The 23,162-nt window shown below is 42.6% G+C and overlaps 1 protein-coding gene across 1 annotated transcript in view; it reads left to right on the forward strand.

Moving 5' to 3' along the window:
* Positions 1–7,247: 7,247 nt before the first annotated feature.
* ASXL1 (ASXL transcriptional regulator 1) overlaps positions 7,248–23,162 on the forward strand; it is a gene marked incomplete at its 5' end in the record, with an annotated part of 80,103 nt that continues 64,188 nt past the window's right edge. Inside the window, 3 exon segments of the mRNA XM_027774281.1 lie at positions 7,248–7,330; positions 8,783–8,785; positions 10,856–10,964. Of these exon segments, the coding sequence (XP_027630082.1) occupies positions 7,248–7,330; positions 8,783–8,785; positions 10,856–10,964 (195 nt within the window).

A 23,162-nucleotide genomic window follows, 5' to 3' on the forward strand; every position in this document is an offset into this window, starting at 1 on the left:
GGTCTGGGGACGCTTGGTGTATTCACCGGGGGAGTTCGGTTTCCGGGAAGGGTCGGAAGCGCCTCCCTCGCTTCCTGGTGGGTAATGGGGTGCTGTGTTTGACCTGGGGGTGGGAAAGCGACCCCCCGTTTCAAGGACGCGAGTGGCATTTAGAGCCTGCCCGATCTAAACCAGGTGTGTGGAGGGAAGCCAGTACTTGGTCCCGGCTTGAACCCTGAGCAGCGGTTCTCAAACTTTAGTATCCTGGGAGGGAACACCTGCGGAGACTGTTAGGCTAGGACCCTATTTAAGAGCTAATGAGGCTGAGCAGCTAGGACCGAGCTCGAGGGTTTCCGCCTCAGCAGCCTCCCAGGTGGTTCAGATGCAGGTGGCCGGCGGACCGCGCTTTGAGAAACGCTGACTAGACCGTTCTCGGGAGGTGGACTGGAGGTAGGCACTTGGCAGGGAAAAGCATATGCTTTGCGAAGAACGTGTGTTGCACAAAGACGCACGGTCTCTGTCTGAAGATGCTGTTCGCTGAGGATTTTGTACGGCGGAGAGAGTAATTCTAGTGTTCGAAGCTGTTCTGCTAAGGGGGGCTGTGAAGTTTCTGTTTGCAAACCGTTCTAGGACTTGGCAAGTGAAGTATCTTTCTGTTGGGTTTGCGCCCTCAAAGCCAAGACACTTTGTTCTTATAAATCTTGCTGATGACAATTAGTAACAGGTTATACTTCTCCCAGAGATGTCACTTCCTCAGAACTGTCGCAGAGCGAGATTTTGGTGCAGATAGCATATGTGTGCTGCTCGACACCCTCTGGTTTATGTGTAATTGCTATAGTTCACTTTTAATGATGAATGAACCCCAGCCTTTCGTTTTTCCTGGTATTGGGAAGCAGGTTTTCTGCTTCAAAGGTGTGCCTCTCCCCCCACCCCCCCACCCCCCCCAAAAAAGGCAAGTATATGTTAGGGGTTGATACGAATATCCAGTACACCCTTTTCTTTGAATCTTTAAAAATCCGTTACTGAGTTATGAGAACTGAAGCTGTTTGGCCTACAAGAGAATTTTCGCTGGTGTCCCCGATCATCATTTCTGGGCATTTATTACCCAGGGAGTAGAAGTAGCGATTGTATGCTAAAATTTGCGCTTAGGTTTGTAAGTGTTGGTTAGACACCTGAGATTTCAAGTTTTCAAAGTCTCTAAAATTTGGAAGAGTTGGAAGGTTTGGCTGGTGTCCAGGATCTCCTTGAAATGTCAGGATATCTCCAGCGTTGCTTCACCTGTGGTGAAACGAATTTAGGCCTGATGGGGAGTATGGGGGAGCTAAAAGGATGTAGTCTTTTTCTCAAGGTTGAGTCTTGGGTGTTCATTGAAATTCTCTGAGTTCCTGTAACGCAGGTGTTTATGACTCTGGACACCCAGAGGAAGTTTGCTTGCCAGAGTGTTACTTGTTGGAAGCAGGTGAAAGTACCTTTAAATCCTGTGTTATTTATGTCCTGACACTTTTTAAACCTATTTGTCTCAAAGCTCTGTTGGCTCTCAGGAGTTGAAAGACTTGAGGAATGTGGGGTCCACTGTTCTGTTAAGCCTCTTTAGGTTCTTCAAATTTACTGTGGTCTAAACTCCCTCGTTGAGGTTTCTATTTGGGTTTATCATTGGCTCAACCCCAAGACAGATTATCCGAGTAAGTTATTTCTCCTCTTTTTTCTTCCCTGGCTCTTTATTAAAAATAGTAATGTGAATATAAATTACTTTGTGGTGTAGTTATACATTTGAAAAAGGACTCATGGGACTGTAGTATGTAATTTTGCATCTCTTTGACATTTCTTGCTTTTGAATTTTATGTTCCTTTGGACTGGACTGGTTGGTAGGTGAGGGAGAACTTTATAGAGTCTGCTTCCCTTAAAAAAAGAAAATTGCTTTAACACGGAGTGCAACAGAGTTTATGAGAGCTTACAGAGGACAGAAAGAAACCTGTCAGGAAGAGAGCTCTAACAGTAGGTGGTTGATTTGAACTCTCACTGCTCAAACCGCCCTGTGGGTGAATTTGGAGGTTTGCAGTGGTAAGCATATGCATTTGCTTGGGTGCAGTTTCACATTGGTCCTGACCCTCACTCGAGTTGGTGACTAGAGCAACACTGGGAATCTTTTTAAAAACTGTTGTATTGGAGGACAGAAGGAAATTTAGGAGATTTCAGTAGGTTAGGATACCCCTGGAGATTGATTTTGGCAGATGGTAATTATGTTGTTGAGAAGTAGATACTCTTTGAAACATTTTGTAACAGTGTTTTTCCTAGGCGGTTGAAACAGACTTAAAGTGGTTGTATGAATATAAATCCTCCTGTTTGTTATGAGCAATTTATTTGGGGGAAATAGCCGAGGGGATTTCCCTTTAAATTGAGTGCCCTTAAATGGATTCTCCCTGGCTTTAAGAAACTCTTCATTGCACGCTTTATCTTTCACTTTGATTCATGACTGACCATTCTTACATCAAACATTTTTTTCCCTTTGAAGTCTGAGAAGAGATACTTTTTTCTTTCTCTTTAAAAAATGTACAGTCTGGAAAGACAGACTAGGCATAGAACACTGCTGAATTGTTCTCCTACTGAAAGCTGGAGGCGTGTACAGCTTTAATAAAAGTGAGTACTTTGTATCTTTTGATGTAACTTCCCTTTAGAGACTCTGTTTCCTCTGTTTGAGATTCTCTTGCTCTTCCTGACAGGGTTTTAAATTGGTAGCTATTTTTTAAGAGTCACGCTTCTTTAAAAAAAAAAAAAAAAAACATACTAGCTCTGCTCACACTTAATTAGTGCCAAAGAAACGATACCTTGTGGCAGCGAACATTAGTAGCTTACACAAAGGTTTATTGTGGGTTTGCTGAAGGCAGCACTGCCTATCTTGGTCTCAGGTTCCTGGAATACAAAAATGGGTAAGAGTTGCCCAGGAGGAGCTTGTGGTCTAGGGGTAGGGAGGGTCCACACAAGAGCAGTATTTTACTACCGCCATTCTAAGGATTATCTTAGATGTATAAATGGTAAATAGATATCCTAATGCCCTCCCGTTGTCTGGGCATAATTACGTATAGTTCTGCTTTCACTCTCAGTGTGCTGGTTTGGAAGATAATGCTGTGTATAACAGAAAAATGGGGACTCTGCAAAGAGACATTTTGCTCTGCATGGCAGAGGTCAGGGAAGGCTTCCTGGAGGAAGGTGCTTTCTGAGCTGAATCTTGACAGGGAAGTAAGAGTTAGGCCCATCACAGATGGCATAGGCAGGAGCTGGTGACAGGAAGTAGCAGGAGAGAGAGAAAGTGTGTGTGTGAGTGTGTGTACATGTGCACGCGCTCGCTGTGGAATTGGGAACTGTGACTAGCTATTGGAATGTAGAGTTTTGTGGCGTGTTAGTGTGGCAGTCAGGGAGACAAATGACGAGGTCTCGGGTGCCAGGCCTCTGAGCTCCTGCCAGTGCCAGGTACTGTGGGCACTTCATCATGTCCAGCCTGTTGAACAGCTCTGAGAGGAAGTCACCGCTGTCCTCACCTCAGCCAGGAGGGAAACCAGGCACAGGTCGGGTAGGTAGCATGCCTCAGGTTAGGAGGGCAGCCTTGGCGTTCAGGCCTACCTGGTTGGTTCTCAGGCCTGTGCGGGCCAGTGGGCTCTGGGATCTTCGCTTTTGCAGTATATGATTAGGGGAATTAAGGATTTTAATGCAGGAAAGTGATGAGAGCAGATTTGTTTTGTTTGGTTGACCTCAGACTAGAGCATGTACTTTCTCCACGGCAGGGTTTGGTCTAGTTTATGGCAAATTCCTAGAATCGTGCCTGGCACCAAGGAGGTGTTCCATGTATTTGCTTAATGAAGGAGGTGGAGTAACAGCGCTGAGGAAAGTAGGATTGGCTGCAGGGACATTAGTGAAGAGGCTGTTGTGTGGGGTCAGGTGGGAGATGGCTGTGGGGCCTGGGGCACAGGTGAGCACAAGGAACACCCACAATTTTGAATTGGGTGACTAAACAGGCCGGCAACTGAATTGAGCAATACGGGAAGAAGAGTGGGTCTGTAGGGGAGATGAACTAGAGCGGATGAGCAAGGGGTATGGGCCAGTACAGAGCTGAATATTTGACACTTGGGGAGAAGTCAGAGGTGGAGACTTGGGAGTTATCAGAACTCATGTAGTAGTTGAAACTGGGAGTCCATACTGTTACCCGTGGTGAGTGTGAAAGTGGAAGACATAGGGGCCGAGAATGGGACTACGGGGAATAGTTTTAATTTAGCACGCACTTCTCCAAGCTCGGCTTCCTTCAGTGCTGAGGGCTTCCGTTCTTTCCGAGAGTACGAGAGTACGGCAGGCAGGCCCGTCAGACTGCTTTATCTTTTGCTTGTGACAGCAGCGCTTGGTGATGTGATTGTTAAATGACCGTGAGATGCTACCTTGATTTGGAGGAACCTTAGCGGCCGCACAGATAGAGAGGTAGTGACTATTGTACAGCCTTTCTTCTCTTTGAAGAATAACGGTTCTGGGGACCAGCAGGCGGTGTGGTGGTTAAGGTGTTGGACACTCCCACGTGACAGACCACAGTTCAAATCCTGGACCTGGTGGCTTGCTTTTTCTCTCTCTCTGTGCTCAAATTAAAACAATAAGTGAATGAATAAATAAAATTAATTCTTAAATAACCCCTCCCCCCCAAGAATTATCTTACGGGCTGGCAGGTGGTGTGGTGTTAAGACTGGAAGTCCACATGGTTGGCTGTGGTTTGAGTCTTGGACCTGGCAGCTTGCTTTCTCACTTTCCCTCTCTCTGGTCAACTTCAAAAATATAAAATGAGGGGACCAGCAGTTAGCGTAATGGCTATGTCGCTGGACTCCCACGTGGTCAACCGCGGTTCGAGTCCCGGACCCGGTGGCTTAAACTCACGCCGGGCACGTGTGCGTGCGTGCCCAAGATCCCGAGAGGAGAATGGAGGAGAAGGGATTGCGGCGTGGCCATCCCCCCTGGGGGGTGATTTCCTGCTTTCTGTCTCTCTGTCTCTCTCTGTCTATCTGGCGAGCGCACGCGCCCTATAGCAAAAACCTCTCCAAAAAAAAAAAATATATATAAAATGAAATAATGACAGTGAATAAAATTAATTCTTTTTAAATTACTTTATTAACTTTATTATTATTATTATTTCGGTTTGATCAGACAGAGAGACAGGGATTGTGAGAAAGCAAGCCACCAGGTCCAGGACTCGAACCGTGATCAGCCATGTGGGAGTCCAGCACCTTTAAGCACCACGCCACCTGCCAGCCCTAGAGGAATAACGTTTCTAACATCCCACCGCAGCTTCCCTGAGTCAGGGGTTATAGATGCACACCACTGCATGTGACTGTAGGACGTGGATTATGAACCTGGCTTCCCACGCAGTCCCAGTATCTTAGCAATATGTGGCTGGACCTCACCTCAGCTTCTTACAGTGAGAGAACTGCAGTTACTAAGCTTACGCTCTCAGGACTTAGAGGTGATGCCAACATAAATGGGGAATTCTGTCTCATTGTCTTGCTTGCAGTAATCACACAGAATCGTAGTATCGTGTTGCCAAATGACAAAATGTACTGTGGGGGTTAACAGCAGAGTGTCACAGCACAGGGCAGGAAGCATCATTTGAATATATGGGTACTGGGACTGGTCCTGGAGCCTAGTGGTTAAAGGAGCCAGATCCCACACGGCCAGCCTTGGTTTAGATTGCAGCCCTAGCAACTTCAAAGGCACTGAGTGTGTGTGCATGGGCACCCAAGATTACTGTGAGGAAATGGAGGAGGAGGGATTGCAGTGTTCCTGTGCCCATTGGGAGGGCACTTTCTCTCGGTTCCTCTCCTTCTCTGTCTGACAAGTGTACGTGCCCTCCAGAATTTTATAAAGGGACCGGCAGATGGTGTAATGGCTACATCGCCAGACTTCCATGTAGTGACCATGGTTTGAGTCCTGGAGCCAGCAGCTTAAAACTCATGCCAGGCACGGCACATGTGCGCATGCCCGTGTGTGTGTGTGCGCACAAGATACTGAGAGGAGAAGAGATTGGCGTGGCCATCACCCCTAGGGGGTGATTTCTCACTCTCTTTCTCTTTTTTTCTGTCTGTCTCTGTCTCTCCAGCAAGCGCATGTACCCTATAGCAGCAAAAAAATCTCTTAAATAAATAGGAACCAGCAGATGGAGTAATGGTTACATTACTGGACTCCCACGTAGTCAACTGCAGTTCGAGTCCCAGACCCGGTGGTTTAAAACTCATGCTAAGCATGTGTGCGTCCGTGCCCAAGATCCCAGAAGAATGGAGGAGAAAGGATTGCGGGGTGACCATCCCCTCTGGGGGTTGATTTCTCACTTTCTGTCTCTTTGTCTCTCTGTCTTTCAGGGAGCACATGTGCCCTACAGCAAAAATCTCTCTAAAAAACAAAAAATAAAATTAACTAAAAATATGGGTGCTAATCAAACTCCCTTAGGGAAGGAATCTGAACGCATGGCTGTCTTAACAGTTTGTCGTGTAGCACTGTGCATTTTGTAGCTTAATTGCATCAAGTTAAGCCATAACTAGGGTTGCTAAGCTTTTGTCTACCATGAACGTGTATGGTAAGAAGATATTTCCTTAGGATTGAAATTAGAACTTTCCAACTAATTGCAGTAACTCTCAGTAACTTACGTATTTACAATTTGGGTTCTGAAGGAATTTTAGCTGTGGAACCACTGGAGTTGTCACTAGCATAGATGTCACTAATACTTCGTAGTATAGCTGTTGGCCATAATATGAGTTGATGTTTATAACTGGAAACTGCACACTGAATTCAGGACATTTATATTTCTTCAGGTGTTAGAAAACTACTCGGATGCTCCAATGACACCAAAACAGATTCTACAGGGTGCTAATCAAACTCCCTTAGGGAAGGAATCTGAACGCATGGCTGTCTTAACAGTTTGTCGTGTAGCACTGTGCATTTTGTAGCTTAATTGCATCAAGTTAAGCCATAACTAGGGTTGCTAAGCTTTTGTCTACCATGAACGTGTATGGTAAGAAGATATTTCCTTAGGATTGAAATTAGAACTTTCCAACTAATTGCAGTAACTCTCAGTAACTTACGTATTTACAATTTGGGTTCTGAAGGAATTTTAGCTGTGGAACCACTGGAGTTGTCACTAGCATAGATGTCACTAATACTTCGTAGTATAGCTGTTGGCCATAATATGAGTTGATGTTTATAACTGGAAACTGCACACTGAATTCAGGACATTTATATTTCTTCAGGTGTTAGAAAACTACTCGGATGCTCCAATGACACCAAAACAGATTCTACAGGTCATAGAGGCAGAAGGACTGAAGGAAATGAGGTTTGTATTACTTTTGTTTACCATGAGGGTTTCATAGGCCGTGTGTCTTTCTGCAGTTAAGCAGTGAAGTCCACCTGTGTGTATTTTGCCCCGTGTGTGTAGCCGTGGTGTTGAACTCTATCTCCCATGCTGTGTGTCTTCTCAAAGGAGGGCGGGCGTGGCTGAGCATTCGCCTGTTTTCATGAGAGGCCGAGTGGCTTTTCCCTATCCTTGATCTCCCTTGAATCTTCACAAGAGCTTGTTTTTTGGCGTAAGTTGCTAGGACATTCTCTCTCTCTCTCTCAAGTTTGTTTCTTCCATGGCTGAGAGAGACACAGAAAGTGAGTCAACACTCCCAAAGGGCTCTGATGCCATCATCCACCCCCAGTCTTCAGCCAGCCCCAGATTATGGGCAAGCATGCACCTGGTGTACTGAGGCAGGTCTCTGGACTAGAACTGAGCCTTCCCGTGTGGAATTGCCTCACAGAGCATCCCATTTTACCATTGCACCACTGTCTGAGCCCACATTTTCTCTTACACTCTGTTTCGCAAATCTTGGTCATAGAAAAGTAGCAGACCTTAATAGCCTCGATTGTATCTAAAATTCACCTCTCTGTACACTGCCTCTTGTCTTTCTTTTCTTTCAGGATCAAAGAAGGGTGTTTACATTAGCATAAAACACACTGCCCTCCCTCCCATTCTATTATAGCTGTTCGTGGTACTAGCATAGCAAATTTGGAGGTGACCTTCACTTTCTTATGTAGTTTTTGCTGAGAAACAGTAAGTTAGGTACACAGAAAGAATTGTAGGTATGAAAACTAGTATGGCCCTTTTTCTTTTTTCTTTCTTTTTTATTTATTTATTTTTTTTGCTTTTGCTTTTTGCTTTCCTTTCCAAAATTTATTCATTCATGGCTTTCATGAGAGAGACTGACAGACAGGCACCCAACAGGCTCTACCTCCCCACCTCCCCGTCCCTCTGGCTAGCCAAGATCACAGGTGCACACTCCATGCTTAAGTTGACCCAGAATCCAAACCTGGGGGCCTTTTCGTATGGCTTGAGCCTTGTGCATTGGTGGCCCGCTGCCTGAACTACATGACTGGGCCCTTTACTGTCCTTAATCCTGCTCTCTCCTCACCCTCACCTCCTCCCGACTTTCTGTTGTTGTTGAATGAGGAGAGAGGAGAGCACAACACAGTGTCTTCTTGGCACTCAGAACAAACAGCATGTTTTTTCTGGTCAAGTTTTAGCTACTTGGGTTGACTTTTTAAGGTCAAAAAAGGTCCTCAGTTTCCATTGGTCATTTCTAGACTTGGTATTTGTGGGGTGGGAGGATTAGGATCGTCTAGATCACACTAATGTAACTTGTACCTGTGTACTATGTAGTGTTATAATTGTGCTTTATTTTTGTTTTTATGGGCTATTTCCCATCACGCTGCTGTCTGCACTGCTGTTGGACCACTGTGCCTATAGAAGGTAAATGAGTCCCTTTGGGAAAGATGGAATTAAGAACTCTCACTTGTGTCTGCTTCTTGCTCTTATAGCGATTCTGAGGCGGTGATGGTGGCTAGTGATGAGTGAGCAGCTCTGTGATTTGTAGACCGAGGTAGTGTGTAGGAGTCACGGGAGGACTCTGCCAGCACGCGTTCGCCCTTGCAGCGGGGTGCTCGCACACCCACTTGATACCCCAGTTTCTGCACAGGCTTCTTTTAGAGATTGGTTCTTGGTGAGATTTTTTTTAGCATCCAGTGTGTTCCAAAGCAGAATAAGTAATCGTTTTTTCAAAATTACTTTTTTAGACTCAGAATTTATTTTTAACATTGTGTAAATTAGGGCCTCTAGTTCCGAAAAATGCTGAGAGGCTTTGCTGAAGATACTTGTATATTTTTTAACATACTGGAGAGAGAGAAGTGAAGGCACACAGGTGAATCCTAGCACTAACAATACTAGTACCAAATTCAGTTAATATTAAACACACACACACACATAAAGTCTTTTTTAATTGCCAGAGGGCATATATGTTTGCCAGAGATGCAGAAAGCAGCCCCCAGTGGGGTGTGGGCACATCACAATCCCTTCTTCATTTCTCCATCTTGTTTGGATTTGGGGCTCACATGCACACAGACCTGTTGTGTTTTTCAAGCTGCTGGGCCTGGGTTTTGAACAGTGGCTGGCCATGTAGGATCTGGCTCCCTTAGTCACTAGGTTATGGGACTGGCCTCCCCCGCGTCCCCCCCCCCCGTCTTTTTTTTTTTTTTTTTTTCCCTAAAGTGAAGGACAGCATGAATGCAGAAGGAGGGAAGAAGGAAGAGAGAGAGAAAAAAAGCTGTATTTTTTTAAAGAATTATTTAGCTAACTTTCTCTGTCTTTCTCTCATTCTTTCATTCTCTCTCTTTCTTTTTGCATTCAGAGTTAAATGACTGTTCTGGTTAGATGTAAAATAAAATTTATCCTCCCCTCTCTCAACAGAAAAAAGCAAATGAAGCACTGTTCTTTTGGTGTGCTTATTAGGAAATAATATTACAGTAGGGAAAAAAGTATGCTTGATTTATTGGGATAGCACTTTTGATTGCGATCTTTGTGTTGATAGTAGTACATGGCACTTTCTTAGCATGATGTATCGGTTGAAATGGTCACAAAACTTAAAAAAATTTTTTTTTCTTGAGGTTTTTGCCTTGGGGTGTATGCTTCCAAGAGAGACAGAGATAGAGACAGTGAACGGGAAAGTAAGAAATCACCCCTCAGGGAGGATAGCTACACTGCATTCCCTTCCCCTCCACTCTTCTCTTGGGATCTTGGGTACTCATGTACACATGCTGGGTGTGAATTTCAAGTCACTGAGTCCAGGATTTGAACCACAGTCAACTATATTGGAGTCCAGCAACATAACCACTATGCCATCTGCTGGCCCTGAAAACTCTCTTTATAACACTAAAATTTTATTTTGAAAATTTTACTAAAATGTAGAAAAAAAATCATTCTGTGGTTTTTGTGATTTTTTTTTTTTGAAATTTGATTTGTATTGTCAAAAAGCACTAATGAAGTGTTAGGTATGGATTTCAGGTATCACATAACATATCTGGGAGCTTGTTGAGTGTGACTTGGGTGAATTTCATTTGGTCACTCTTAACTGCTTTCACAGTGGAATTATTTTCATGAGATTATTTTCTTTTTTTTGGAGAGGTTTTTGCTATAGGACATGTGTGCTCACCAGACAGAGAGACAGAGAGATAGAAAGTGAGAAATCATCCCCCGGGGGGATGGCCATGTTGCAATTCTTTTCCTCCATTCTCCTCTCGGGATCTTGGGCCTGCACGCACACACGCCCAGTGTGAGTTTAAGCCACCGGATCTGGGACGTGAACTGCGGTCGACTACATGGGAGTCCAGCGACATAGCCATTACGCTAACTGCTGGTCCCCAGAGATCTTTTCTTATATATTTCTTATTCCACTTTTTCTCAATTTATGAGTTGGAGGGATTAGGTCTTTGAGCAAGTAGGAATGTGGACGTGTATGACCCGCACCTGTTCTTTCCTGTTTCACAGTGGGACTTCCCCGCTCGCGTGCCTCAATGCCATGCTGCATTCCAATTCCAGAGGAGGAGAGGGGCTGTTTTATAAACTACCTGGCCGAATCAGCCTTTTCACACTCAAGGTAAGCTATACAAGTTCTGTTTAATGTAGTGGTTTTCAGAATGTGAATGTGCATGAGAATCACCTGGCAGTCTGGAATGGGACTTGTAAATGTGTGTGTCTAACCGGCAGTCGGTGACATCAGTGATGCTGGCCCTAAATGGCACTTTGAGATGTTCTAGTTTGAGTAGGGTGTTAGGAATTAAGTCATATCAGGATTGACTTTGTGTTCAGCTCTTCGTCTGTATTTTTGTACACAATTGAAAGATAATTATGTGTGAGAATAGTTGCAAGTATACCTTAGGATTTTGTTTGTGATAATGTGAAAGATAAATGACTGGGCAGCTGAAGGAAGGCTGACTCTGGAAAATAGCGGAAATATGACTTCATGTTGAATTCCCACAACTGGAAATTCAGAACCACATTTGATTTACTAACTGACACGGAGAGAACTTAGGTAGAGTTAATAAAGCTTACACAGGACTGAAATGAAGAGACTAATGATTTTTTCTACCATTTGTGTTATATTTGGTTCTCATTTGGACCAGGGGTCTTTATATGTCAAAGATCAGAAAATAGGAACCAGCAGATGACATAAAGGTTATGTCACTGGACTCCCATGTTGTCGACCATGGTTTGAGTCCTGCACCTGGTAACTTAAAATAACGCAAGTGTGGTGTGTGTACATGTGTGCCCAAAATCCTGAGAGGAGAATGGAGGAGAAGGGATTGTGGTGTGGCCATCCGCCTGGGGGCGATATCTCACTTTCTCTCTCTGTCTCTCTCTATTTCTCCGGTGAGTCCACGTGTGCCCTATAGCAAAAATCTCTCTTAAGAAAAAAAAAAAAAAACAGAAAATAGACAGTCTAGGTTTTTTTGTTTGTTTTTAAATTGTCAGAGGGCATATGTACTCTCCCGAGAGAGAGACAGAGATAGAGGGAGTAAGTACCTCACAATGGGGCATGCTGATGCCATAATTCCTTCTCCTCCATTTCTCCATGCTGTTGGGATTTGGGGCATGTGCATCTGATGTGTTTTATCAAACACCAGGGCTGGGATTTGAACTATAGGTTTGGCCCTGTGAGATCTGGCTTCCTAAAGTACTAGGTCACGAGACCAGCTCCTAGTTTAGTTTTTGTGAACTGTCCTATCTCTGCCATAACTACTCAGCTCTGACATTGTGGACTGAGAGCAGCAGTAGACATATACAGATGAGTGGACAAGGCTGTGTTCCAATAAATAAATTTCTGTTTTATTTAAAAATGTTTGTTTTATTTACATAGGCAGGGGGCCAGATTTGGCTTGGGGCTGTAGTTAGCTGACCCCTGATTTAGATGTAAAATATCCTGTTGATAGTAGAGAAATGGGATTTTTTTTTTTTAATAATTATTTTACTTATTCATTTATTTTTTAATTTGACCAGAGAGACACAGAGGGTGAGAGAGAGAGGAAGTGAGAAAGCAAGCCACCAGGTTCAGGACTCGAACCCTGGTCGGCCATGTGGGAGTCCAGGGCCCTTAACCACCACGCCACCTGCTGGCCCCATATTTTTTGTTTTCTTGATAGACTGTATTAATTCAAAATTAATTGAATATTTAGAACAAATACCAACTTTATGTAACTTGTAGTCACAAAAATTTGTGTATATATCAATATATCTTATGTTTAGATGTCTGTGGTCTGAGCTATTTTCAGTATTGTTTTTATTCTGAATAGTTTGGACTCTTCTCTAGGTTTCTTTTTTTTTTTTTTTTTTTTTTTGCTGTAGGGTATGTGTGTTCCCCAGAGAAAGGGAAGGGAGAGAAAAAAAACCCTTCTGCCAAAAGGGGAAGGGTGTGGCCATGCTGTAGTCCCTTTTCCATTCTCCTCTTAGTGCCTAGAATATTCCTTAAGTTGTTGGTGGGGACTCTTAACTGCACAGTTGGCCATGTGGGCTCTAGGCCCCTTTACCACTGTGCCGCCTGCTGGCCCTGTATGCTTTTCTCGTAATCAAGCCTTGGGGGAAACAGAACTCCCAAGTTAAAACCTAGCTTTACAACTTTGTAAGGAAGGGTTGTACTTAATTCTTCTTACAGTAGTGTATCCCTGGTATAAGTCATCCTTAATAAATAGTAGCCTTATGGGGATGGCAGGTGATGTAGTCGTTAAGGCGCTGGACTTCCACATGGCCAATTGTGGTTTGAGTCCCAGGCTTGGTGGCTTGCTTTCTAACGTTCCCTTTTTCTCTTTCTGATCAAATTAAAAAATAATAATAACAAAATTAAATATTTTAAAGATACAGTAGCCTTAATATTATTCCTAGGTCTTTGTCTTTTTCTTCCTGTTAATGGGATTTTCATATTATTTATATGTATTATATATGTCCCTTTTTTTTTTTTAATAGCGATTTTTGCTATAGGACATGTATGCTCACCAGAGAGACTGAGTGTCAGAAAGAAATCATCCCCCAGGGAGAATAGCCACACTGCAATCCCTTCTCCTCCTTTCTCCTTTAGAGATTTTGAGCACACATGCCTGGCATGAATTTCAAACTGCTGGGTCCGGGACTGGAACTGTGGTCGACTGCATGGGAGCCCAGTGATGTCACCATTTTGCCTTCTGCTGGTCCTGCAGTTATATACAGTTTTATATACTGGGTCACTGGAAAAGTCATGATGCATTTTGCATAGAAAATAATAGAAAAGTCATAGTTATAGCCTAATTAGTTATATTTTATATATTACACATATAACCAAAAAAAGTTGATGTCGTATTTCTAATTTTGAAAGAGAATTACTTTTTTTTTGTACACCTTATGTGTAGGAACTGAATTTTATTTGTGTTGTAATTTAGCTTTTGGCAGTATTCTTGGCATAGTCTATGTGTGATAAACATTTGAACTGAATTACATTATTACATTTCTTTACTTAAATGTATCTGAGTAAATTCCATTGTGTGGGTCTGCTCTAACCTTGGGTGTTCTGTTACTTCGTAGCCTGTCTGAATACACTGAAGGTGTGCTCAGCGTGTTTTCCCAGCGCATTTTGGCTTTTTGTTGCGTATCCCTCTTAGCATCTTGCTTATTGGCCTCAAACATCACATCTCTAATACTCATTATGCTCTTTCTGGGTTAATGGTTTAGTTGTGTGGTACCTCCAGTTAGACTGTGAACTCCTTGAGGGTAGAGTCTGTATTTTATTCACTTCAGTATCTGCAGTACTAAGTACAAAGTTGCCTTGAGTAAATGTGTGTGTGTGTGTGTGTGTGTGTGTGTTTTTGGGGGGGAGGAGAGAGGTTTTGTGTTTTATTCCCCCCCCCATGGGGTGCATGCGCTTGCCAGAAAGAGACAGAGAGCCAGAAAGCGAGAAATCACCCCCTCCCAAGGGGGGATGGTCACGCCGCAATCCCTTCTCCTCTATCTTCCTCTTGCGATCTTGGGCACACACACACACACACACGCACCTGGTATGAGTTTAAGCCACCGGGTCTGGGACTCAAACCACAGTAGACTAGATGGGAGTCCAGCAACATAGTCATTACGCCAACTGCTGGTTGTAAATGTGTATTTAATAGATGAATTAGTGAATTATGGCCATGTTCTGGTAGTTCATTACTGTCTTTTTCTTTTGACATCTGACAAAAAATACTGCCCATAATTTTGATGAAAGAATCCCTGCATCTGGCATCTGCCTTATACCTCCGAGCCGAAATGAAGGATACCTAACTGCTGGGGCTTTGATAGAACCTTACCCTGGGTAATTATTTGTGTGTATCTCTTAATGTTTTTAATCTATTATAAAGGCAGTATATGCAAATGCAATAGAGAAAAGGAAAGTAACTATAAACTTTTGCTACATCCTGTAATATACATAATAATTTATTAATGCTGCCTGTAATCTACATATATTTTTATTAGAAACGTGCGCATGCACACACGTACACACGTAAGATAGCACCCTCAGTAGGGTCTTGCCACACTGCCATCTCCTTTTTTAGCTCTCAGCTACTCCGAATCCTGGGAACCTGGGTGCTCACCTGGCAGGTTTTCTTTTTTTTTTTAAAAAATTTTTGTCTAAACAACTATTTAATTAATAATTTATTACTATTATTTAATTTGACACGAGAGAGAGAGCGAGAGTGTGTGTGTGTGCGCGTGTGTGTGTTTTAAACAAAGTCTAGGTGCATCAAGATCCTGTTTTTACCTAGGCCTGCCTTGAGTTTACAGTCGTCCTGCCTCACTCTCTTGAGAGATTACAGGTGCACATCATTGCCCTTGGCCTTTAGTTTAAACCAGGAATTGAACCCACACCTCTCATGTAGTTCCAGCACAGGTCTTTGCGATGTGCACCACCATGGCTGGACCAATGATTTATATAATGTTTATAAAAAAGGAATCATGTTCTCCTATATTGCTGCCTAGTTTATTCAGTCAGTGTGTTTTGGACCATTTGATGGTTTATATAGATATACCTTACTCCTTTTAAAGATGTAAGAATTCTAGCTTACAGGTTATGAATGTGTAGGAATTTATTAGTCTCTTGTTAAATGCCTCATTATTACCACACTGCCTCCCTGAAACCGCGCAGGCATTTATTGTTAATCAGAAATAAATGACACAGGGTGCCGGAATTCTGAACCAGCTGATTACCGTCTTGAGCACTCGAGAACTCAGGTCTGCCCAATAAGCACCCTGAGTCCACAGTGGCATTAAGTACGTTTTTTTCTTTTTTAACCTTTTTATTTTGAAAATGTTCAGACTTACAGAAAATTGAAGGAGTCTTATAGTGAGCACCCCACTCATCTAGCATTTGCGTAGATTTACTAATTGTTACACATTTCTCACATTTACTTTATCCCACTCTACATATGCGTGCATTTTCTTCAGAGCCTTTGTGAAAGCAATAGCAAGTACAGACATGGCACTTCACCTCTAAATATTTAGAACAACATTTCCCTGCATTACCACAGTATCATTATCACACTCAAACTTAATATGGATATAGTGGCGTATAAGATATATTGGGTCATTGGAAAAGTCATGACGTATTCCGATGATCCATTAGTCTATATTCAAACTTCTGTAGTTCCAAAGAGATTCTTTATGGCTTGCTTTTGAATTCCTGCATCATCTTGCATTACATTGGTTGACATATCTCTTTGATCTCTTAATGTAGAACAGACACTTTGTTTTGTCTTTAGTGACACTGATTTTTTAAAAATATTTTTTAGAAATAGTTATTATTGTTTAATTCACCAGTGAGAGACGGAGAAAGACAGGGAAAGTGAGAAAGGAAGCTGCCAGGACTGGCACTCAAACTGTGGTCGGCCATATGGGAGTCCAGAGCCTTAACCATCACGCCACCTGCTGGTCCCAACACTGATATTTCTTAATAGTTCAGGATGTTGTTATATAGAATTAAGTTCACTTTCAAAGGACTGATTTTAAAAGTGCATAAATCTCTGTTGTTTCTGGACTCATACTTTATGATTTACCACATGGTCATGTCTGCTGTTCAGGTTATAGCCCAGAGCTACTCAGTAGTGAAGGGTGGAAGTGATGGGGGGGTGATTGTGCACAGTGGTCTACAAGGGCTAGTTTGGTTAGGATCGTGCCTGGAATAAGGGACAGGAAGGCATCAGTTATTTAAACTCCGATTTCTCTGTGTTCCTTTGGAAGGTACTGGTAGCACTATTGAGATCTGTTGGCATTTAATTTGCTTAAACTTCCCTCATGTATTAAGGAACATCTTATGGGAAGAAGAGCTCGGTAGTTTTTCTCCTCCTTTCTTGATAATCTCTTCTGGTGGCCCATCAAGGTTAGATTACATTTTATTCCTGTAGTTTTGTTACTTATTTGAGAGTAGGATTTTTTTCCCTCCAGTTCTGGATTCGTTTGTCTAGCCTTATCTGTGATTAGATTACCAAAGTTTACCGGTAAGCTGGAGTCTTTCTGGACATGCCACAGGGTTCCTTCTTCTGAGTAATGTGATGGCATGTCTGATACTTCATGTATAGATGCTTGCACCAGTACTTGGCTGGTCCTTGGATGGATCAACGAGATAGATGAAAATTATTTTTGCTTTGAAGTCTTGATTCAAATTGCTTTTCTTATAGTCATCTGTCAGTGTTGATCTTTGCATGGTTATTTGTGGTATTTATACATATATATATATAAATATCTATATCTATATATCTATATATATATATATTTACACTTGGGATTTCCTATTGCCATAAACTATTGTGAAGTCCTTTGTAGTGTTAAATGTTTTTAGGGTTTTCATGCCGAGTTACTATGCTTTTGTGATGAGGCGGTTGTATCACTGGTGAGTTTAAACTAGGTTAGCGAGTGGATGTTCTATCACTCACTGTTCTCCATAACTGCAGTCATCTCACCTCAGCATTATTCAGTTTTGTCATTGAATTATGTTCAATTTGAAATGTCACTCATGGCTATTTGTATTTTATTATATTTTATGTGGCAACAGGACTCAGCTTCGTTTTGTTTCCTTTTTTCAATTAATGAACGCAGTTGAACCTGTTTTATTTTTTGAGAGGGACAGAGAGGGGGGGAAGTGAGACAGCACCCCTCGGGGGCATGACTATGTCGCAACCCTTTCTTCTCCATTCTCCTCTTGAGACCTTGGGTGTGTGCACACACATGCCCAGCTTCTCTTTTGGGCCACCAGATCCAGCACTTGAACCGTGCAGTTGACTGTGTGGAATCTAGCTGCCTAAGTCTCCATACCGCCTGGCTGGCCTGAACCTTTTTAATTTATAGAAATTAAAATTTATTTTGGAGGCTGGCAGGTATTTTATTTTAGTTTGCTATAGGGCAAATAGTCTCATCAGGGGTGGAGTGGCAGGTGAGAAGTCACGGGGGAGGGGGGCGCCCCATGCCGCAGTCCCTCCTCCTCTAGTCTTACCAGGATTTGGGGCATGAACACACATACGCCTGGTGTGATTTTCCAAACCACCTGGTTCAGGACTTGAACTGCAGTCGGCCATGTGAGAGTCCAGCACCTTAGACACCGTGCCTCTAGTTCTTGCTGTAAGAAACAGTACTGCACTGAGTGTGCTCATGCTTGTCTCCTGGCGTGTGTGTTACTGGGAATGGGACTAAGTAGTAGCTTGTGTACCTTGTTGTCATTACTAGGTAGGACAGTTTATTTTTTTATTTTTAAGTGATTATATATATTTACAGTCCTTTCAGCGGTCGATAGGAATTTTATGGGCACAAAATAGTATCTTGTTTTTTCCTCAGTTTTAAACTTACGACATACTTTACATTCAGTAAAATACACACTTCTTAGTGGAGAGGTGTACAGTTATGTGAGATTTTTAATACATTAATTTGTTTTTTTTAGTTCCAATTTGTTTTGACATATTTGGTATTTTAATGATGCTATTTAAATGTATTCTTACATAATTTTAATGCAGGTACCCTGTCTGTCTCTGTGTCTCTGTCATGGAAGAAATAAACTACTGGGTCGCTGGAGAAGTCATGACACATTTTTACATAGAAAAGCATGTCATTACTTTTCTGATGATCCAGTAACTTACATTTAATGCACAACACCACACTTAACAGCAATTTCAGAACTATTTATTTTACCATTAAATACCAAGCAGAGAATGGAGTAAGCCTAGATTTGGATACAGTGGAATCAGAGAGACTATCTTGAAAGGCAATATCAGGATCCGTATTGATGCTTGATAGGTGCATGGCAAGCACAGTGGTTTTTTCTGTTTTTTTTTTTTTTTTCTTTAATGCAGAGCAGATCATGGGCCTCTGGCCTTGCCCTTACCTACTTCTCTGAACCACTGTCCTACAGCAATGTCCTTGGTCATTCATTTTGCCTCAGCTACTCTGGCCATCAGTCTGTTTCTCGAACCCCTCACACTTGGGCACACCTGAGGGCCATTGCACTTGGTAGCTGTTCTACCTAGAAAACTGCAGTAACTGCTTTATGTTTGGTTCTTAGTCCAACTGTATCTTTCCAGTAAGTTTTCTTTACCAGGCTAACTCCATAGCATCCTTACAGTTTTTGTATGCTTTCTAGCCCCTTCTCTATCTCCAGTTATTTGTTTGGTTACATTATCCTTCTCCCGCTAGAATGTTAGTGCAGGGACTTTGTTGTCACTATGTTCTCCGTGTCTGGCACATCAGAAGTACTTAATAAATACTTACTGAATGATATGTAGAAGACTGCATTATCAAAATCTTTTCTTTCTTTCTTTTTTTTTTTTTTAAGAGATTTTTGCATGTGTGCTCACTGGAGAGACAGAGGTAGAGAGACAGAAAGTGAGAAATCATTCCCCAGAGGGGATGGCCCTTCAATGCCACAATCCCTTCTCCATTCTCCTCTCAGGACTTCGGGCATGCATGTACATGCGCCCGGCATAGATTAGGCCGCATGTCCAGGACTTGAACTGTGGTTGACTACATGGGAGTTCAACGATATAATCATTACACCATCTGCTGGTCCTAGCATCAAAATCTGTTTTTTTTTTTTTTCTAAGAATTGTTTTATTTAACTTTATTTATTTATTTTAATTTGACCAGCGAGGGATGGGGTAGGGGGGAATGAGAAAACAAGCTACCAGGTCAGGGACTTGAACTGTGGTTGAACATGTGGGAGTACAGTGCTCCTAACCAGCATGCCACCTGCCGGCTCTAACATTATTAAAATCTTAACCTGCCTAATTTTCCTGCATTATGCCTTGCTTTTATATCAGTTTTAAGAATATGCATATTTTGGTTTATTTTTGTCCTGCTCAGCAAGTTAATTTTTAAGAACTCTTTTTTCCTTGCCCTCTTTGGAGGAGTTCTATATAAATCTGGGAAAGAATCTGCTGACATTAGAAATAAATGTATCTTTCCCAGGCTGTGGCCATAATCTGGTTCCTCTTAATTGCTGAAGGAAGAAGCCAAACCAATAGAAATAGTTAAAACATGTTAGCTATCTTTTAAGTACATTCTTCTTCCTTGTTAGAGTTTTGAACTTTGGTCATCTTGCTCATTACGAAAACAGTTTTATTTAAATTGTAGTGACATTTTTAGACAGCGACTTTTGTAGGCTGTGCTCTTATCAGATCTATGGTATTCTTTTTGTTGTTTGTTTAGTTTTGCTGTAGGGCATGTGTGCTCCACTAAGAAAGACAAGGAAAGGGAAGGAGAGAAATCATCCCTAGTGGGGATGGCCACATTGCAGTCCCTTCTCCTTTCTTCTCCTAGAATTTGGAGCATGCACACACACATGCCAGGCATAATTTTCAAGCTGCATGTCTAGGACTTAAACCATGTGGGATCCAGCTGCCTTAACCTCCATGCTACCTGATGGCTCCAAATCTATTATTACTGTTTTTTTTTTTTTTTTTTAAGGTTTTTGCCATAAGGCATGGGTACTCACTAAAGAGAGACAGAGAAACTGAGAAATCACCCCTCTAGGGAGGATGACCATGCCACAATCCCTTCTCTAGTCTCTCCTTGGGATTCTGGACATGCATGTACACGCGCCAGTGATTTTCAAGCTGCCCGGTCTGGGGCTTGATCTGTGGTCAGCCATGTGGGAGTACATGGCCTTAACCACCATGCCACCTGCTGACCCCTCTATGATCTTTTTAATGCTTAGAATCCTAGAATTTTAGTAGGGGAGAATATCTCAAGTCACTCAATTTTCATTTTATATAAAGTCGTCGAAAAAGTCATTCTGTATTTTCTTTGTTCTGCAAACATGTGTCATGACTTTTCCAGTGACCTAGTAGATAGAAAACAGCTTCTGACAGAGTAAATGCTTTTCTGTGGTCACATATCTGTGACAAATGGATGTGGCCATGTTGGAACTGGAACCCATGTCACCATCTTTGATTTCTTTTTGTTATGCCCATTTAGAATGAAGTTTTTCTTCAAATTTTGTGACTTTTGACCACTTCATCTTTTGGAGTATCTTGTGAATTTCTTGATATTCTCACAATGCCAGTTTGATTTTCTTTTATGAAAGTTCTTGTAATTGGGGCCAGCAGATAGTGTAGTGGGTAAGGAATTGGACTCCCACATGGCCGACTGTTGTTCGAGTCCTGGACCTGTCTTTCTCTGGTGAGCACATGTGCTCTGTGGCAATTAAAGAATGGTCATACTAATAAATCTTTAAAAAAAGAGAAAGTTCTTGGAGTAAAGCAGAGTAGCTTTTCACATCCTTACCTGTGTACTCAGATAAGGATTTTTTTTTTTTTTTTGAGAGTGAGGTTTTTGTCATTAGGACATTTGTGCTTGCCAAAGAGACAGAGAGAAATCACTTCCCAGGGGTGATGGCCATGCTGTAATCCCTTCTCCATTATCCTCTCTGGAGTTTGGGTATGCAAGTACATGTGCCCAGTGCATTTCAAGCTGCTGGCTTTAGGATTTGAACCCCAGTCGACCAGCACCTTAACCACTATGCCACCTGCTGGCCCCCAAAACTCTTTCATTATGACTGATTGGGTTGAATTTCTGCACTCTCCACTAATTATATTGGCATTTGTAATTGTTAGCTTTCTTTTTTTGTGCCAGAATGATTGTGACATGAGGCATCCAAAAGGTTTTAAGATCTGGGTTCCAGCATAGCACCTCATATATTACTGCACATCTTTATCTAGACGTCCTTGTCTCTAACATTGAGGGGTTAAAGTAGATTGGTGTGGGGGTTAAGGGCGCTGGACTTCCACATGGCCAACCATGGTTCAAGTCCCAGATCTGGCAGTTTGCCTTCTCACTTTCTCTCTCGCTTTCTTGTTCTCTTGCTTTGTCCCTCTCTGGTCAAATTAAAACATGCCACAGTCATGTTTCCCTTATTTCTCCATCTTGTCTGGGTTGGAGCATGTGCACACATTCCCCCAGTGTGTTTCCTAAGCTGCTGGAGCCAGGCCTTGCATCAGTCTGCCATGTGGAATCTGGCTCCCTATGTACAGTGCTCAACAGCTGTACCATGGGCTGGCCCTTTTAAATTTTATTTATTTATTTTCTATTTGTGATAGGCAGCTTATAAGAGAGAGAGAAAGCACCTATGACATGGTCTCTCATGCTGTGATTCCCCTTTCCTCAGTACCTCAGTGTCATGGTCACATGGGTCTGTTTCCTATTGGCCAGCTAGAGATCCAAATGGCATCCATTGTGGTAGGCTACCAACTGTACACCTAGGCAGGGCCTCTTATTTTTTAAGTTTATTTATTTTTTAATGTGCATGTGAGTTTGTGTGTTGTGGGAGCAGGCAGGACGCATCCCCAGCACTGTCCTCTCACCATGATCCCTTCCCATCCTCAGCCAGCCCAGATCATAGGCATGTGTCTGAGTACCCAGTGTGAACAGGAAACCTCGAACACTGACCCCCGTGGGTCAGCATTGCCGAGCACGTCCTGCTGCTGTGCTACTGCGGCTGGCCCTAGCAGCTAAGTTTTGGTGGAGGCTTTGAGCTCTCAGTTGATATTTTTGGTAAAAGATTCCTTATTTTTTTGAGTAATTCTCAAGAGACATCAATATCCACCTTTGAAAGGAAAAGTATCCTATTGTCAGCATTCTCAGCTAGATCAGAGAGAGAGAAGAGAGAACTTGATTGCTGTCAGTCTGGTTTTATGCCCAAGCGATGAGCTGCCCCATCGCCCACGTGACTGTTGAAGTTCAGAGCCCTGTGGAGCGAAATAGTAGAGTTCAGGTGTCAGTGGTGTGGAAGTTAGCACCGCTGCAGTGATGTTGTGGTAGCCCAGGGCAGAGGACAGGGGATCATTTGTTAAACAGAAAGGTTATCAACATTCCTAAGTGATTTATAAAGCACGAGGGTTCCGGGTAAGTGATGAGAGTGTACGGTTCTTGGCCTCTTTATGACTGTGTTTGAAAAGATGCTTAAGCTTCTCTTTGGGTCAGCTAGTATTAAAGCTACATTAGATTGCGTCTCAGTCCTTTAGATCAGACTTTGAGGAGAGTAATTTGCGAAATTTGTTTAGTCTAAGAAATTTTCCTCTTCTAGCTTAGTTAAATCTGGAAGAAAAGAGGGACCAGTGATTGGCATAATGGCTATGTTGCTTGACTCCCATGTAGTCGACCTTGGTTCGAGTCCCAGACCCGGTGGCTTAAACTCACGCCAGGCGTATGTGTGTGCACGCCCAGGATCCTGAGAGTAGAATGGAGGAGAAGGGATTGCGGCGTGGCCATCTCCCCCGAGGGGTGATTTCTTGCTTTCTGTCTCTCTGTCTCTCTCTGTCTCTGG

This window comes from Tupaia chinensis, unplaced genomic scaffold, assembly GCF_000334495.1.
Source record: "Tupaia chinensis unplaced genomic scaffold, TupChi_1.0 Scaffold000418_1, whole genome shotgun sequence".
Taxonomy (NCBI): Eukaryota; Metazoa; Chordata; class Mammalia; order Scandentia; family Tupaiidae; genus Tupaia; species Tupaia belangeri.